This window comes from Salmo trutta, chromosome 18 (genome assembly GCF_901001165.1).
Source record: "Salmo trutta chromosome 18, fSalTru1.1, whole genome shotgun sequence".
NCBI lineage: Eukaryota > Metazoa > Chordata > Actinopteri > Salmoniformes > Salmonidae > Salmo > Salmo trutta.
Window position 1 is genome coordinate 57,215,855 of NC_042974.1, and position 18,233 is coordinate 57,234,087.

An 18,233-nucleotide genomic window follows, 5' to 3' on the forward strand; every position below is an offset into this window, starting at 1 on the left:
AAATAACTACAGAAACATGACATGCTTTTATTTGTATCGTCAAACTAAATAATACACAATTCAGGATGTAAACTACATTACTTTGACTTTCTGTTATCAATGTTCAATTACCTGATGATGTAATATGTAAATAGCAAGTTAACAGAAAATATGTTTGGAAACTGGAGTAATTTAGGTTACCTCGTATCACCCGGAAGTTGTTTTCATGCAAATGAACTCATTTGTTTCATGCACTGCATACAAGGAGCAAAACAAACACTGGTCAAGCATCGAGAGTATTGGTGAGACTTGTTATGCGATGCATAGGCACTATTCACCCTGATCTTTGAGGTAGAAGTTGTCCCCAACCACTTATACAGGGTCAGATATTGTTCATCACCCTAATGGTTAGGGGGAGGATAATCTGATCTTAGATCTGTGGTCCAGGACAATTTCTTCCTCAAGTCTCAGACATTCAGCACAGAACAAAGACAAACCACAGTTAAACAATCAACAATCTCTTCAAAACCAGCAACATAAAAAAATAGTCAAAATAAAATCTGCATGTACACTTTTGGAATTACAGTTACACTGCAATAATATCAAACTATGTACACAAAGCACAATTGATGTTAATGACACTGACAGTTTTTCATGGAATTACTCAAAAGAAGAAAGCAATAACCAATGAATTGGCAACAAATTATGACAACAAATAAATAATCAAATTGCAACCCCCTTTCCAAAGTCATAGTGAGAAAGACAGTCCTGCACATTCCTTTTATTGATGAGTCTAATTGTCTTGCCCCTTTGACTTGGCTGTTGAGGAACCCCTCATGGGGTGGGGACAAAACAAGGACAGAAGCTGGGGGGGATTTAAGACAGGGGAAAGGAAGAAACAGGACTGGAACAGAAGGACTGGGGACAGAATGGGGTCAGACTAGCGAAAGACAGTCAGGCTTGTCCTGTTCAGGGGTGTGTGTGTGTGTAGCAGTGTGAATCAGATGACGTTGAGGTGGCTGTTGCTAAGCGACGAGGGGCAGAGGTTGAAGGGCCTGTCCTGTGTCAGACTGCGAAGCGACAGGAGCACAGCGTCAGGCATGTGGTCGGCCATCATCCTGGGGCTGATGAGAACACTACGGAACGCCGTTTCACTGGACCACTGCACCCGGTAACGCACCTGGGAAAAACAGGACCTAGGAGGAGGGAAGGGAAAGAAAAAGTGGAGGACTTTGGTCAATGACAAAGGCAGACATGGATGTAATTCCTGACATTTAATCCAAGTAAAAATTCGCTGTCTTAGGTCAGTTAGGATCACCACTTTATTTTAAGAATGTGAAATGTCAGAATAATAGTAGAGAGAATGATTTATTTCAGCGATTATATCTTTCATCACATTCCCAGTGGGTCAGAAATGTACATACACTCAATTCGTATTTGGTAGCATTGCCTTTAAATTGTTTAACTTGGGTCAAACATTTCGGGTAGCCTTCCACAAGCTTCCCACAATAAGCTGGGTGAATTTTAGCCCATTCCTCCTGACAGAGCTGGTGTAACTGAGTCAGGTTTGTAGGCCTCCTTGCTCACACAAGCTTTTTCAGTTCTGCCCACAAATGTTCTATAGGATTGAGGTCAGGGATTTGTGATGGCCACTCCAATACCTTGACTTTGTTGTCCTTAAGCCATTTTGCCACAACTTTGGAAGTATGCTTGGGGTCATTGTCCATTTGGAAGACCCAGTTGCGACCAAGCTTTATCTTCCTGACTGATGTCTTGAAATGTTGCTTCAATAGATCCACAATTTTCCTCCTCATGATGCTATCTATTTTGTGAAGTGCACCAGTCCCTCCTGCAGCAAAGCACCCCCACAACATGATGCTGCAACCCCCGTGCTTCACGGTTGGGATGGAGTTCTTCGGCTAGCAAGCCTCCCCCTTTTTCCTCCAAACATAACGATGGTCATTATGACCAAACAGTTCTATTTTTGTTTCATCAGACCAGAGGAAATTTCTCCAAAAAGTATTTTCTTTGTCTCCATGTGCAGTTGCAAACCGTAGTCTGGCTTTTTTATGGTGGTTTTGGAGCAGTGGCTTCTTCCTTGCTGAGCAGCCTTTCAGGTCATGTCGATATAGGACTTGTTTTACTGTGGATATAGATACTTTTGTACCGGTTTCCTCCAGCATCTTCACAAGGTCCTTTGCTGTTGTTCTGGGATTGATTTGCACTTTTCGCACCAAAGTACGTTCATCTCTAGAAGACAGAACTCGTCTCCTTCCTGAGCGGTATGACGGCTGCGTGGTCCCATAGTGTTTATACTTGCGTACTATTGTTTGTACAGATGAACGTGGTACCTTCAGGCATTTGGAAATTGCTCCCAAGGATGTACCAGACTTGTGGAGGTCTACAATTTATTTTCCTGGGGTCTTTGGCCGATTTCTTTTGATGTTCCCATGATGTCAAGCAAAGAGGCACTGAGTTTGAATGTAGGCCTTGAAATACATCCACAGGTACACTTCCAATTGACTCAAATGAAGTCACTTAGCCTATGAGAAGCTTCTAAAGCCATGGCATAATTTTCTGGAATTTTCCAAGCTGTTTAAAGGCACAGTCAACTTAGTGTATGTAAACTTCTGACCCACTGGAATTGTGATACAGGGAATTATAAGTGAAATAATCTGTCTGTAAACAATTGATGGAAAAATGACTTGTGTCATGCACAAAGTAGATGTCCTAACCGACTTGCCAAAACTGTAGTTTGTTAACAAGAAATTTGTGGAGTGGTTGAAAAACGAGTTTTAATGACCCCAACCTAAGTGTATGTAAACTTCCGACTTCAACTGTATCTTAAAATTTGTTTCCTAATGCCCACACGATCAGCCTGAACATTTCAAGAAACAAAGGAGGCTCAGGGAAATAAATGATCCAAAATTATTTTCAATAAATAAACAGTGATTTATTAAGACAAAGTGATGATTTCAACATTAAAGACTCCATGCAAGGAGAAATGTACTTTTTTTTTTACAACCAAAATGGTGTACTCCTGAACTTCAGTAACGTTATATTCCATTTTGTATGACTCGAGCAGTTTCCCCTATCCAGGTGTTCCATTCTCTGTGTAGGCCGCGTGGAGAATGGAGGGAGAGGTATCACTCAAGTCGCAACAAAATGGAACAAAACGTTGCAGATAAAGTCAGAATCACACAATTTCATGTGTACAACATCTAAAAGACCCGCATCCCTATACTGAGTGTTTCCGTTTCTAAAATGATGTCTTTGGGTGTTTTTGGAGCATTTGTTCATGTTTTGTACGAGCCCCCATACTGCAGAACGAGGAAGTCTCACCGGTTGGACTAAGTTTCTCAAAAACAAGTGACATCACAAAAAGTGTCTGAACACTTCTATAAAATCCTAAATACAGATCTGGTTGTAAAAAAGTAAACTTTGTGTGCGTGTGCCTCATACACACCTCCGTGACGGCCCGTCCTCTGTAATGTGCAGTATACGTCCCGGTAAGAAAAGTGGCAGGTGGGAGCCGTGTACAGGTGACTCCTCGGAAGCCAGGCCTTGATAGGACGATGAGCTGCGAATCAGCAGTGACTCCTCCCCCAAAAGCGGTTGGTTAAGCTCCTCCTTCCGTCTGTTGTCCATCTCAGTAGGGAAGTCATCAGGCTCTCCCCCAAACAACTCATACCAACAGCCCTGGAGCAGGATACGGTACTGAGAGGGAGTGGGAGAGAAAAGGAAGAAGTCATCAGAAATCATCAAGGTCCCTCTCCAAAGTTAGGATTCTGCCCATATCATTTTACTCATAATAAACTTCATTTTGGATTTGAATGATAATGTTCTCACCTTGGGCTTATTGCAATTAGAAACCATTTTTAGTATTCTCCTCTTCAAGTCCTCCATGTTGGGATAGCTCAACCTGAGAGATGGAGGACAGAGAGAAAATGAAATCTGTGCAGCCTTTCAACAAAACACAGAACAAGCACTTGAACGCTAACTCAGAGAGGAAAAAATAGCTTGAGAGGGCGGTGGAGTTGCTGTCATTTTCTGTGTGCCTGTAACAAGGGGACAGATCCTAAATATATCGTCTCCATCGTACACCATAGCCCTTTCACATTCAGACTCAGAAATCAGGAGTTTCCACTGGAGTCGACACACTGACAGTCGGTAGAGCATGGTCCTCTGCAGCTCAGTCAGTAGAGCATTTTTAAAAAACATTTTATTTAACCAGGTAGGCCAGTTGAGAACAAGTTCTCATTTACAACTGCCAGCTGACCAACAAAGCAAAGCTGTGCGACAAAAACAACAGAGTTACACATGGGATAAACAAACATACAGTCAACAACACAATTGAAAAATCTGTATACAGTGTGTGCAAATGAAGTAAGGAGGTAAGGCAATAAATAGGCCAAGTGGCGAAGTAATTACAATTTAGCAATTTACACTGGAGTGATATATGTGCAAATGAGGATGTGAAAGTAGAAATACTGGTGTGAAAAAAAGCAGAAAAACAAAAACGGGATGAGGTAGGTAGTTGGTTGGATGGGCTATTTACAGATGGGCTGTGTACAGCTGCGGCGATCGGTAAGCTGCTCTGACAGATGACGCTTAAAGTTAGTGAGGGAGATATAAGACTCCAACTTCAGAGATTTTTGCAATTCGTTCCAGTCATTGGCAGCAGAGAACTGGAAGGAAAGGCGGCCAAAAGAGGTGTTGGCTTTTGGGGATGACCACTGAAATATACCTGCTGGAGCGCGTGCTACGGGTGGGTGTTGCTATGGTGACCAGTGAGCTGGGATAAGGCGGAGCTTTACCTTGCAAAGACTTATAGATGACCTGGAGCCAGTGGGTTTGGCGGCAAATATGTAGCGAGGACCAGCCAACAAGAGCATACAGGTCGCAGTGGTGGGTAGTATATGGGGCTTTGGTGACAAAACGGATGACACTGTGATAGCAAATTGGATGCAGTCTGAGTAGAGTGTTGGAGGCTAATTTGTAAATGACATCGCTGAAGTCAAGGATCGGTAGGATAATCAGTTTAACGAGGGTAAGTTTGGCAGCATGAGTGAAGGAGGCTTTGTTGCGAAATAGGAAGCCAATTCTAGATTGGTCCCCTGTAGATCAGTCGGTAGAGCATGGTCCTCTGTAGATCAGTCGGTAGAGCATGCACTGCTAGGGTTGTGGGTTCGATTTCCGGGGCCACCCATACGTAAAATGTATGTACGCATGACTAAGTCACTGGATGAAAAGCATCAGCTAAATGGCCCATATTATTATTATTACATGCGGAGGAACAAGTGTTTCCCAGTCCCTATCCTGGTCCACTGTGTGTAGTAGTATAATTATACTTTTTTTAACCTTTATTTAACTAGGCAAGTCAGTTAAGAACAAATTCTTATTTTCAATGACGGCCTAGGAACAGTGGGTCAACTGCCTTGTTCAGGGGCAGAACGACAGATTTTGACCTTGTCAGCTCGGGGATTCGATCTTGCAACCTATCGGTTACTAGTCCAACGCTCTAACCACTAGTAGGCTACCTGCCGCCCCTAATAATGTGTAATAGTGAGAAACTCATAACAGAAACTCATTAATAGAACACAGTTTGTTTCAGGGAAACAATTTGTCTGAGATAAACATGGGAGCACAGAGGGTCTCCATAACCAGAGGGATGGGTTGAGGGGGGCTCCTCTCCTCCTCACCTTGGCACCAAGTCCTTCCCCAGCACCACAGACACTACAAACTCCTTGGAGTAATCAGCCAGGGCTTTACTGCAGAGAGAGCACAGAGGGAAATCAATCTAATACTATGTACATTACACCAAGTTAAAACAACGCTTGATGAAATGCTAAGCATGCGTTCTTTTTACGTGTGTTGAACTTGTTACCTCATGAGTCCCCCTGGTGGAGAGAAGGCGTAACACCGCAGGGTGGGAAAGGAGCTCCGTAATAGAATGGCCAGGAGAGAGGCTGTACCCCCTCCAAGACTGTGGCCTGTGATGACTAGCTTGTACTCCTGAAAAAACACACAAACACACACAGTTTTACGTTTATATACAACAAATGTACTTTCTCTGAAAGAGGAAAGGTAAGGGTTCTTACAGGTGCGATGGTGAAAGCCTGGTTTAGAATGCCGTCGTTGAGGAGTTTCTTACAGATGTAGCTGGCTGCCTGAGACATGCCCTGTGGAACATAAGAGGTTACAACCAGCTCATGTCTACCAATACCTCCCTTCGCAGATGAGTTATGATATGATAGAAATTCTAAGAAATGAAAGCTCAACAGAAGTTAAGTTTAGTCCCGTGGCCCCGCTGGCAGCACCAGGGTTGTGGGTTCGATTCCCACGGGGGCCAGTACGAAAAGGTACCCACTCACTACTGTAAGTCCTTCTGGATGAGAGCGACTGCTAACTGACTAAAATGTAAATGTAACGTGATTATTCCACCCACCTTGTGAGCATAGCATGTTCCTGACACTCCCTCTACTGGCAGGTTCTCACAGTCTGCAGACAGGTCAGTCAGCAAATCCTACACAGAAATGTACATTAACTAGTGAAAGATTGAGATGGATAGACAGGAGGTTTGGAGTGATGAGAAGTCTTACCCGTAGTGACAGTGTTCCTCTGATAGCCACCAGTACTGCCTCTCTCTTATGGTCCAGAGCCACAAAGAACGGAATCTCATAGATCTGGAACAGACAGAGTTATATTTATCAGTACTAGAGAATTCAACACTGGCCAACGAGCAGCACACTAATGGGGGAATAGGATCTCACTTGAGCTTTGCCCTGAGTTGAAGTACCTGGTTGTGAAAGCTAACGTAGATGAAGTCTCTGTACTGTAGACCGGTGCTGTGGAGGACGGAGGAGAAATGGCAGCCCATATTGTCTCCTCCGACAATGTCGTACTCAGCAGACTGGGTCTTACAGCTGAAACATACAGTATATGGGCATATAGGTGTTTACAGTACATACAGTGGCAAGAAAAAGTATGTGAACCCTTTGGAAATACCTGGATTTCTGCACTAATTGGTCATAAAATTTGGTCTGATCATCTAAGTCACAACAATAGACAAACAGTCTGCTTAAACTAATAACACAAACAATTATACGTTTTCATGGCTTTATTGAACACACCGTGTAAACATTCACAGTGCAGGGTGAGAACAAGTATGTGAACCTTTGGATTTAATAACTGGTTGAGCCTCCTTTGGCAGCAATAAACTCAACCAAATGTTTTTTGTAGTTACAGTTCAGACCGGCACAATGGTCAGGAGGAATTTTGGACCATTCGTCTTTCCAAAACTGCTTCAGTTCAGCAATATTCTTGGGATGTCTGGTGTGAACTGCTCGAGGTCATGCCACAGCATCTCAATCGGGTTGAGGTCAGGACTATGACTGGGCCACTCCAGAAGGCGTATTTTCTTCTGTTGAAGCAATTCTGTTGTTGATTTACTTCTGTGTTTTGGGTCGTTGTCCTGTTGCATCACCCAACTTCTGTTGAGCTTCAATTGGCGGACAGATAGCCTTACATTCTCCTGCAAAATGTCTTGATAAACTTGGGAATTCATTTTCCTGGACGATGATAGCGAGCTGTCCAGGCCCTGAGGCAGCAAAGCAGCCCCAAACCATGATGCTCCCTCCACCAAACTTTACAGTTGGGATGAGGATTTGATGTTGTGTGTTCCTTCCAAACAACTCAACTGTAGTTCCATCTGTCCACAGAATATTTTGCCAGTAGCGCTGTGGAACAACCAGGTACTCTTTTGTGAACTTCAGACATGCAGCAATGTTTTTTTGGACAGCAGTGGCTTCTTCCGTGGTGTCCTCCCACAAACACCATTCTTGTTTAGTATTTTACGTATCGTATACTCGTCAATAAGAGATGTTAGCATGTTCCAGAGACTTCTGTAAGTCTTTAGCTGACTCTAGGATTCTTAACTTCATTGAGCATTCTGCACTGTGCTCTTGCAGTCATCTTTGCAGGATGGCCACTCCTAGGGAGAGTAGGAACAGTGCTGAACTTTCTCCATTTATAGACAATTTGTCTTACCGTGGACTGATGAACATCAAGGCTTTTAGAGATACTTTTGTAACCCTTTCCAGCTTTATGCAAGTCAACAATTCTTAATCTTAGGTTTTCTGAGATCTCTTTTGTTGGAGGCATGGTTCACATCAGGCAATGCTTCTTGTGAATAGCAAACTCAAATTGTGTAAGTGTTTTTATAGGGAAGCTCTAACCAACATCTCCAATCTCATCTTATTGATTGGACTCCAGGTTAGCTGACTCCTGACTCCAATTAGCTTTTGGAGAAGTCTATGGGTTGACATACATTTTCCAACCTACACTGTGAATGTTTAAATTATGTATTCAATACAGACAAGAAAAATACAATAATTTGTGTGTTATTAGTTTAAACACCCTGTGTTTGACTATTGTTGTGACTTAGATGAAGATCAGATAAAAAAAATGTATGACCAATTAGTGCAGAAATCCAGGTAATTCCAGAGGGTTCACATACTTTTTCTTGCCACTGTATGTGTTTACAGTACATATGTGTGCCTGTGTTTTTGTTCATGTAGTTGCTTAATACACTGATGTCCAGTGTTTTTGATATTGCTGTTAACAAATATGTAGGACAAATTACTTTCACACCCCGGCTCAAAAATCGATGAGCACATTAAATTAGAGGTACCACAGTCTTACCAGTCCCTGCTGAGTTTGCAGGCTCCGGTGAGAGGGTTGGAGTAGACATACATGGGCCAGCCATATGCAGCTACAGCAAATTGCATACAGTGGGCTGCCTTCTCCAGCTCTGCCTGAAGATCTTCTGCCTACGGAAAAACACACACACCAAGGCAACTGATTGATTGATTGACAGACTCACTGATTAATTGACTGACTCCAGTACTTACGATAGGTGATGAGGGACTGTGAGATAGGGCCTCGTCTGGATCTCTACACTGCTCCATCTTATCCTGCTCCTGGTGTAGCAGAGCCAGACCTGCTGCGATGTCACTGGGAACCAGGTCTGTATCCTACAATTACACAAAGAAAACATGATTACTTCAAAAATGAACAAGATGTGCATGCACGTACACACACCCTGTTTCCTTTACTCACCGAGAAGAATCCACTGACAAGCTGAGCTATGCTGGAGAAGGCAGCTCTGTGGCTCTCATCCCGAGGCAGGCAGCAGCAGAGGAGCCTCAGCCTGCTCTCCCACACCCTGACAGCCACGGAGCGGGCAGTGGACAGGAGCTGGGAGCCCTGACTGCTCTCCAGGTCCCTTACTCCCAGCAGCTCCTGGGACTGAGACCCAGGATGGGTGGTGCCTAGCGGGTCAAACACAAACAGCACCCCCACCCCTGTGGACAGCAGCAGAATCCAACTGCCAGGGAGGGAGACGGGAGAATGTTTCACATCATGTAAACTGACAATGTGTATTCATGGGGCATGTAGGCCTATATGTGTTGCCCTTAACCACACGTAAACATACCACAGTATATGTTCAGGGGGAAAAAATGAGTTCTTCCAACCCACCTGGCGACCACTGCAGCGATGACGGCCCCCACCTCAGCAGGCCGACAGCCCTGGCTGTCATCAGACACCCAGATGGCCCCCAGGATGGCCCAAATTAGCTCAGGGACGTACAGCATCGCCCGCACGTACACCAGCACCGGGATGGAGCGTCGCGGGCCTGGGTTAGTGATAGTCCCTAGGGAAACAAAGCAATCAGAGATGAGTTCCATGTTGACGATAAACAGACCTGTTTATTTTGAATATATTATTATGAGTGGTAAACAAAAATAATTTACATATCACACCAATTCTAAACTCTGTGGATAATTCATGTAAATTCCTCATCATATCATAACAGTAAAAGTGTGCCGGGTTCACCTTGAGCGCTGACGTAGACGATGGCACATAGAGACAGGATGATGAAAGCCAACAGGATGAGTAGAACCACCAGGTAGCTGTGTAGAACTCTCCCACCAGAACAGTCAAATTTCCCCTTATGGAGAGTGTACAGTGAGAGTGTCCCTATCCACCTGTAGGGCAGGACAGAGGTACATATAGATTTTATTAGATCATTAAAACATCAATGCAATACCAGCAGAGGTCACTGCAGCAACCTTTGGAAGGGTGTGGTTGTGGGTTGGGCACAGCAAGGAGGATATCATTGATTTTCTTGCTTTTATAATTTTCGAATAAAATAAATACAAACCAAGAGGAGAGAATAGGCCTTCAGCTGCTGCCTTGCTAGTTGCTACAGTGTGTGGGATCGAGGCAGCTATGACTGACAGCAGTCTTTAATACTGCACGTGGGAAATGACAACACTTATGAATCATCCCTCCGTTTAAATATCGTACCATTAATGTCGAGCTCACTTTTGATAGGACAAGTTTAATTGTGTGGCAACAACACTTACCATAGAACCCTGACGAACAGCTCAAAGGAGCCGGGAAAGACCAGATCGTCGCTCGCAATTCCCCATCGCCGGCCAAACGCTACCATTCCAGGCATCTTGACAGAGAGAAATCTCCCTATCTAGCAAGTAAAAGTGAACAGCTAGCCAACTGGCCAACGTTAGAAATTCTGAATTGTTATCTCTGGGTGAAGAAACTACTTTTTTAAGATTGCCATTTCGCAACACCCTCGATCGACCAATTGTTGTTGATGTAAAGCCAAGGGGACGTCGTTAATGTGTTGACATTGGACTGCTTCGCTAGCTAGAACGTCACCGGCCGCAATTTTAAGAGGTCGTTTATAGCTAAACTACCGCACACTTCTTCACAATCTAATTGTAATGTCACGGATTTGTAACAAAAAACAGCTAGATCATTTTTGCTTCGTTGAATTCAATTTGCTAGCTAATTTATCAAGCAGTGCGCTAATGATACTGCGATTGCGCACCAGCTTGACCTGTCATTTAATTCCTGGTAAATTCCTGGAAGCCATCGTCAACGTAGATTTATACATTTGAGGAAAAGTACAAAAAAAGCTCCCAAAAAGAATGATTAATATAGTTAGCAGGCTGACAGTACAGTATAGGAGCAGACAACAAAGCTACTCATAGGCTGCTCGAAATGTTTTTCTTCTTGTGATTGTGTCCGACTGTTAAAAGACCCCAATCAAACGATGTGATGTGAATATCAGTTCCACATCGGTTGTCCAACATTTACATATTTCCATGAGGTTCATGAGATTTGTGTTGAATGAGCTAATTCTATGTTATGGCGTTTTCATAAGAAAAATAAAGTCTCCAAGTACTTTAATTGTTTTGTGTTCTAAGCACAAGACAATGTAAAAATACTTGCATACTAAATTATTTTTATAGGCCTGGTTGAGGCAAAGAGAGTGACTAAAGGACCATGGTTACACATACACAAATCTAGAGGCGAAAGAAACGCACACCTATTTAGACGAGGCGCTGGCTATCGGAGTGGAACACTTGAAAAATAAAGGAGAGCCTCACACTCTAGGAGCTCAGATGCAAAAATTGAATGTCCAACGTTTCGACATACAAGCTGTCTTCATCAGGGTATAATGTCAAATACTGCGGGGTGACTCGTTTATATAATCTCAAAAGACACACACAGGTGTCTGTAATCATGGCCGGGTGTGGCCTGATATTATTGGTTAATTCTCATATTAAAACAGACGTTACATTTTTGCATCTGAGCTCCTAGTGTGTGTGGTTACACATACACAAAACCATACAACTCCAATTAGGTATTGGATTCTACTTTTATTAAAATTTCACTTATGGAAGAAAAGTATAACTGCAGTAATATGAAAAGAACATTTACAGATTGACCATGTTAAACAAAACAAACTGGGAAATTATTTATCAGGCCACAATCTTATCAACTCTGTACACATCTTATATTATGCAAAAAAAAATACATTTCAATACTATGATGTACATGATCGTTGATGTACATTCAACAGTGTTTTGCGTTCGAAAGCTTTTCCACAATCCAGGCACTTATAAGGCTTCTCGTTTGAGTGTGTAGACATGTGTCTCTTCAGGGAGTCATGGTAGTTAAAGCGTTTGTCACAGAGGGAACATGAATACGGCTTCTCCCCTGTATGAGTCCTGTAGTGCGTAGTGAGAAAATTGGCTTGAACAAAGCCCTTTCCACAGACGTTGCACTTGAACGGCCGCTCTCCAGTATGGTATCTCATGTGTATCTTTAGTTCAGCTCTCGACCTGAAAGCCTTATCGCAATTCTTATGATTGCATTTAAAAGGCCTCTCCCCCGTGTGAATCAGATCATGCCTTTTCAATGAATCTGCACAAACAAACTGCTTACCACAGTACGTACACGGGTAACGCACCCCGCCGTGCTGAGTCTTCTCGTGGTTCGCACGGGAATTACTAAGCCTGAAAGGTTTCCCACAATGGCGGCATGGGAAGCGATACTCTGTGGATTTTTCACCATGGCTATTCTGCATGTGTTGTTTCAGGTCAATGTTGGTATAAAAGGCCTTGCCACACTCCCAGCAGAGACAAGGCCTTTCGTCGGAGTGCCTTTTCTCGTGTTCGACTAGGTCATAATTGTAGATGAATCTTTTTGGACACTGGGAGCACTGTAAGGGGAGGTTTCCGGTGTGAACCATCTCGTGTTTGATGAGGGAATGGAACTTCTTGTAGCTTTTCGGACAATGGGTGCAGACGAACGGCCCGCTGAACTTATGGACATCCAGATAGTGCGTTCTGAGGTTTGTGAGCATGAAGCTCTCCTCACACATGCTGCACTGAACAGGCCGGTGCCAGAGCTTGTGTCTGGTTAAAGTTTGTAAGTCAGGCAATACCTTTCTGCACCCTGCGCAGTAGAGCGGGCCGTGGATAAGTTTGTGTTTCCTTAGTTTTGATTGGATAGTGAATGTCTTCTCACATTTGTCACACTCAAAACGTATGTCGAAGCTGTCGAGCTCAGCAGCGTCAACTGTCTGAACCTTGCAATAGCGTCTGAGATGGGCCCTCAAACCTCCGCTGTGTATGAATTTCATCCCACACTGAGGATGAGGGCAGGAGAAAGGGCGCTCGCCTGAGTGAGTTCTCATGTGATACTCAAAGGCGCCAGCAGTCACACTTTTACCACAAATACGGCAAATATGTTTTTGGAAAGTTTTTCGGTCAGGCTTCTTTGCTGTGCTGGAACACTTGGGTCTTTTGATCTGGCTGGGTTCTGGGTCGTAAGACAGGTCCTGGTGTGTACTGCTGGTGAAGGACGAGTCACTGTCCTCAGGTGTTGCCTCAAGAGGAAGACCACTGGACGGCTCTGTGTCCCCTCCTTCAGGTGATGGTTTCTGGACTGTTTCCGCTTCTCCAAGAGAACAGTGGCGATTCTCTGAGTGAATCTTCATGTGGGTACTCAAGTATCCAATGCGATGCACAATCTTGCCGCACACTTTGCACGTTCTACGGTCTATGGAGGATTGTGCGAATTCTGTCTCACACGTAGTAAACGGAGCACTACTGCCCTCTCCAGAGGGAACCTCCTCTTTTTGCTCAGTTCCAAACAGACATGACTTTCTGTGAGTTTGCAAATTGTACAAGTGCTTGAAAGTCTTCTGACAATTGCGACATTGATAGGTGCGACCGTTGTTATGGGTTTGCATGTGCTTTTTCATGTCTGAAAAGCGGGATAAGACACGCCCACACACTGTGCATGTATTGGGGTTTTGGGGTGTTTTAACTCTTTTGCAGACACTGCGTTTCTCTTCTGAAAATTCAGTTTTGGTTTGTTTCCATTCTCCTGCTAGAAATGTCTTCATCTTACACCCCCTGTTTCTTCTCACTGGTCTTAAGGGCAATGTTAGGTTAGTGGTATTAATCCTTTGTATCTCCACTGAGGGCTTGTGAAGCATGGATGTTATGATCCTATCAGACAGGTCTATGCTTTTCATTTCTGCAGGGCTAGGTTCTCTGTGTTTCTTTCCATGAGGCATGCCACTGGCATCAATTCTCTCTCTGTGCCTTTTGAGCTTATTCTTCTTGACTAAAGGCTCCATCGTCCCATCTTCCCCTAAAACCGTCACAGTTTCATACACTGGTTCCACCTCTTCAGTCTCTGGGTCAGCAAACTCTGCATCATCATCCTCCTTATTTTCCTTTCTCTCACATTCCACGCTCTCCTCTCTTTCTACTACATCCATACTTGTCCCCGGTTCCATCTCTGTGTACTCTGTCAATGTTGCAGAGTCCACCTCCAACTCTTTGGTGAATGTATCCATGAAGACATTCAAGGATGACACTGGTGTTTCTGACTCTGTCTGTTCTGTTGCAATCACCACCCTTTCTACAGGAGGGAGACAGAGAGCTGAGAGAATGCAGTCCCCGTCGGTGGAAGACAGAGTATCTAGAAAAGGATAGTATGGTTAAATAAAGAATAAATGTTAATGTCCCCAACTGAAAAAAAAATCTAACATCTACATGAGTCCTGAAAGATGCCTACCATGGTTGTCTAGCAGGCCGAGGTCTCTGTGGTACTGAAGCAGGGTTTTCAACTCTTGAGGGTGAGACACAGACTCAACACATTCCTCCAGAACAGAGGGGACATTGCTGAGCAGCGAGGAAGCCTGACAATGACGAATACAGAGTTAGAAGGAATATAGGTAGAATTCCCACAGTGCCTAAATGTCAAGTCCATGGTTCCTCTATATGATCTTAGTTTATTTCAACTAGTACCTGTTGGAAACTTGATACGGGAAGCAGCTTCTCAAGTCTCGAAAGAAATTGCCATACGAGTTTCTGGATAGCTTCGTCATAACTGGGACCAAATTCTACAGGAAAAACATCCTAAAACAGAGTAAAGAAATATGAGCTATGAAAACCTCTCAGAAGAGATTATTTAAAAAAAATTAAATACACAGCAGGCCCACTGCTATTCCATACCCACATACTGACTGACCTGGAAGAAATGTTCTCTCTCATCAGGGTCTTTCAGAAGGGTTTGAACCAGCCCCAGGAAGTTGGATTCAGATAATCCTACCTCTGCATCAGTCGCCTGAAACACAGAATATAAACATGTTGCTTTCATTAGGACATCTAGATGATAACTTGTCATTTAGGCTGCATATGTTTTTACAAAAATGCACCAATGTCTTATCAGAAATATCGCTAAGACTGACTGATTTAGACATTAGCTGAGTCTCTGCCCTAAGCAGCTCACCTGTGTCCCCCAGAGAGGTGTGAGGGTCTGTATCCTGTCCAGGTGTGGCTGAATGGTCTGGAGGTCTGTGATTGGCTTGGAGCAACACAACTCCAGGACCAGCTGAAACCAGAGCAAACCAGTCAGGAGACATAGTGGGTACAATAATACTAAATATGATCATCTCATCTTTCCAATGGTTTGATTAACACTAGCCCCCCCCCCTTCCTCACACGCGCTCGAAGACCCAGAATAAGTTGGGCCCTCTGACTGTGATTCAGAAGCTCTGGAACCATCTCTGTGACCATGGTAACAAACTCCTCCAGCATCCCATAATCCATCACTTGTCTCTGCTGGACCGTTTGCCAGATGGCTGCTGAGACCAGCCGCAGTGGTGGAACCATGAGGCGTAGAGAGGGGAGAGGAAGAGGGGGACCTGAAAACAGAGAATTTGGTTGACGAGGACAGCAGTGCCAGTTTTGTTACAACTGATTCCGTTCAGATGAACCATAGACTGAGTCATCGATAACGCCACCCCATTGTTTCCTATGTGAAGTCTCAGTTGCACATTTCAAGATCAAGTAGTGTCGTTTTAACGCTTCACCATCTTGCTTCATGGAGTAGTTTTTGGAAACATTGAATGCGGTTTTTGAGCTACTCAAGGAAGCGTCCTAAACAGTAGAACAAAGTTTAACATTTCCAAAATGTAGCATACTTTAAAACGCCCGGATGTGATACAGCCTGGATTTATACCAGGGACTGTAGTGACACCTCTTGCACTGAGATGCAGTGCCTTAGACAGCTGCACCACTCGGGAGCCATTTATTTTACGTAGGCCTAAATCATATTGCAGGGCATGTCTCTCTTTTTCTGACAAGACTTGTGTATTCCCGCTCCACAATAAATATTAGGCTATTTATTCGTCGCTCATTCAATTGCCAACCATGCTCAAACGTAAATAGACCGGTAGTCTATGACAGTATTTATTTATTTTACCTTTATTTAACCAGGTAGGCTTGTTGAGAACAAGTTCTCATTTACAACTGCGACCTGGCCAAGATAAAGCATAGCAATTCGACACATACAACAACACAGAGTTACACATGGAATAAACAAAACATACAGTCAATAATAGAGTAGAACAAAAGAAAACAAAAAGTCTATATACAGTGAGTGCAAATGAGGTAATTTAAGGCAATAAATAGGCCATGGTGGCGAAGTAATTACAATATAGCAATTAAACACAAATGGTAGATGTGCAGAAGATGAATGTGCAAGTAGAGATACTAGGGTGCAAAGGAGCAAGATAAATAAATAAAGTATGGGGATGAGGTAGGTAGATAGATGGGCTGTTTACAGATGGGCTATGTACAGGTGCAGTGATCTGTGAGCTGCTCTGACAGCTGGTGCTTAAAGCTAGTGAGGGATATATGAGTCTTCAGCTTCAGAGATTTTTGCAGTTCGTTCCAGTCATTGGCAGCAGAGAACTGGAAGGAAAGACGACCAAAGGAGGAATTGGCTTTGGGGGGGATGACCAGTGAGATATACCTGCTGGAGCGCGTGCTACGAGTGGGTGCTGCCCAGTATGGGTAGGCTACAGTATTGCTGTGCAATAGGAGCTCAATATAGTAGCCTATTTAATCTCAGAGTCTATACCAAGGCAGGAGATAATACATGATTGTGTTTCTAATAAACAAAATATGAAACAATTCACCTTTTGCATAGACATGTGGGCTGTTGGCAGCATTTACTTTAAAATTGTTCAATAGACAAATCTTGCAGAATGAAAGGCCAGTGTTTGGCACTCGCTATATGCATGCATTTTGTTTGAAGAAGTCACTGCAAAAGATTAAAACATTCTGCCCACACCTCTACAGAAAAGTTATCAAATGTTCTATTCTGTTTTTGTTACCATAAAATGTATCAATGAAAACAGTTAAAGAGATACTTTGGGATTATGGCAGAGGCGATTTGTGTACTTCCCCAGTCAGATTAACTCTTGGACACAATTGTTATGTCTCAGCCTGCAGTTTGAAGGAAGTTGCTAACTCGTGCTGGTGTAATTGTTAACTAACTTAACAGATACCCTTAGTGGGCTCCCGAGTGCCACAGCGGTCTAAGACACTGCATCTAAGTAATTGAGACGTCGCCACAGACACCCTGGTTCGATTCCAGGCTGTATCACAACCGGCTGTGCTTGGGAGTCCCATAGGGCGGCGCACAATTGGCCCAGCATCATCCAGATTTAACCGGTGTAAATAAGAATTTGTCCTTAACAGACTTGCCAAGTTAAATAAAATAAAAATACCAATAGACGTCCAATCATTGCGCTAACGCTAGTTGGCATTGGCTCACAAAACTACATCCAACTTCCATCATACTGAACACAGATACATAGAAATGGCATCCACACGGGCATTTGACTCTGGGAAAGTAGATAAAAAGCTTAATTTGCAAGAAGCCGAAGTATACCTTTAAATCCCAAAAATGTGTGGGGCAGGCTACTTCTAGAATCTCCATTTACTCCAGAATGTAGTAAAACATCTAGGCACGGGGTGTTAAATCAGTCCCCTGCTTTCTGGAAACAACAGCCTGCATTATCGCGGTTGGCCTTGAACTTCGTGGCATTAATGAGAAGGGGCAGTCGTTCTACGCTGCGATGAACAATGCAAACATGGATGGTGGATGGCTAAGCTAATACATGACTAGCTAGCTTGAGTTCTTTGGTAAAGCTACACATGGCTAAAATAAATGCAATTCGACCGGGACAGTTCGCAGGTTTAGCAAAGAGAAAAGGACGTGAACTTCACTGGCTAGCGTTAGGTAAAAGAGAAAAGGACGTGCACTTCGCTGGCTAACGTTAGCTAAGTTAGATAGCTAGCTTCTCTGTAGCGTTACTAGTTTGGATCACAAATTCTGCTGCATTTTACCATTTTTTCCTGAAATGTGTCCGCTCATCGTGTGGTATTCGCTCCAGTCACATCTATACTCAAAAACTGTGGTGTTGTTTTATGGTTTATCAAATTAATTTCCGGTCTTAAAGTTCGTGAATGTGAGGCGCCAAAGATTTGCCTCGGGAAGCGCTCATTGAC

General features: G+C 43.5%; 2 protein-coding genes across 3 annotated transcripts; both read right to left on the reverse strand.

The window, feature by feature from the left end:
• Positions 1-5: 5 nt before the first annotated feature.
• On the reverse strand, positions 6-11,181 carry LOC115153563 (sn1-specific diacylglycerol lipase beta). Of its 2 annotated transcripts, XM_029699148.1 has the most exons (16): positions 10,410-10,500; positions 10,205-10,295; positions 9,877-10,028; positions 9,520-9,694; positions 9,100-9,367; positions 8,892-9,014; positions 8,683-8,810; positions 6,779-6,905; positions 6,582-6,665; positions 6,428-6,505; positions 6,081-6,161; positions 5,867-5,994; positions 5,682-5,750; positions 3,829-3,901; positions 3,446-3,696; positions 6-1,175 (listed from the first exon to the last, which is right to left on the reverse strand). In XM_029699148.1, the coding sequence occupies exons 4-16, from the start codon at positions 9,633-9,635 to the stop codon at positions 980-982; spliced, it is 1,722 nt and encodes a 573-aa protein (XP_029555008.1). In that variant the 5' UTR covers positions 9,636-9,694; positions 9,877-10,028; positions 10,205-10,295; positions 10,410-10,500; the 3' UTR covers positions 6-979. The 2 variants fall into 2 exon arrangements, with proteins under 2 accessions (XP_029555008.1, XP_029555007.1); XM_029699147.1 differs by lacking the exon at positions 10,205-10,295 and having other exon boundaries at positions 10,410-11,181.
• Positions 11,182-11,709: 528 nt separating this feature from the next.
• Positions 11,710-18,233, reverse strand: LOC115153562 (zinc finger protein 709). The gene is made up of 7 exons (XM_029699146.1): positions 18,072-18,233; positions 15,375-15,577; positions 15,163-15,264; positions 14,902-14,997; positions 14,679-14,789; positions 14,446-14,569; positions 11,710-14,349 (listed from the first exon to the last, which is right to left on the reverse strand). The coding sequence occupies exons 1-7, from the start codon at positions 18,097-18,099 to the stop codon at positions 11,897-11,899; spliced, it is 3,117 nt and encodes a 1,038-aa protein (XP_029555006.1). The 5' UTR covers positions 18,100-18,233; the 3' UTR covers positions 11,710-11,896.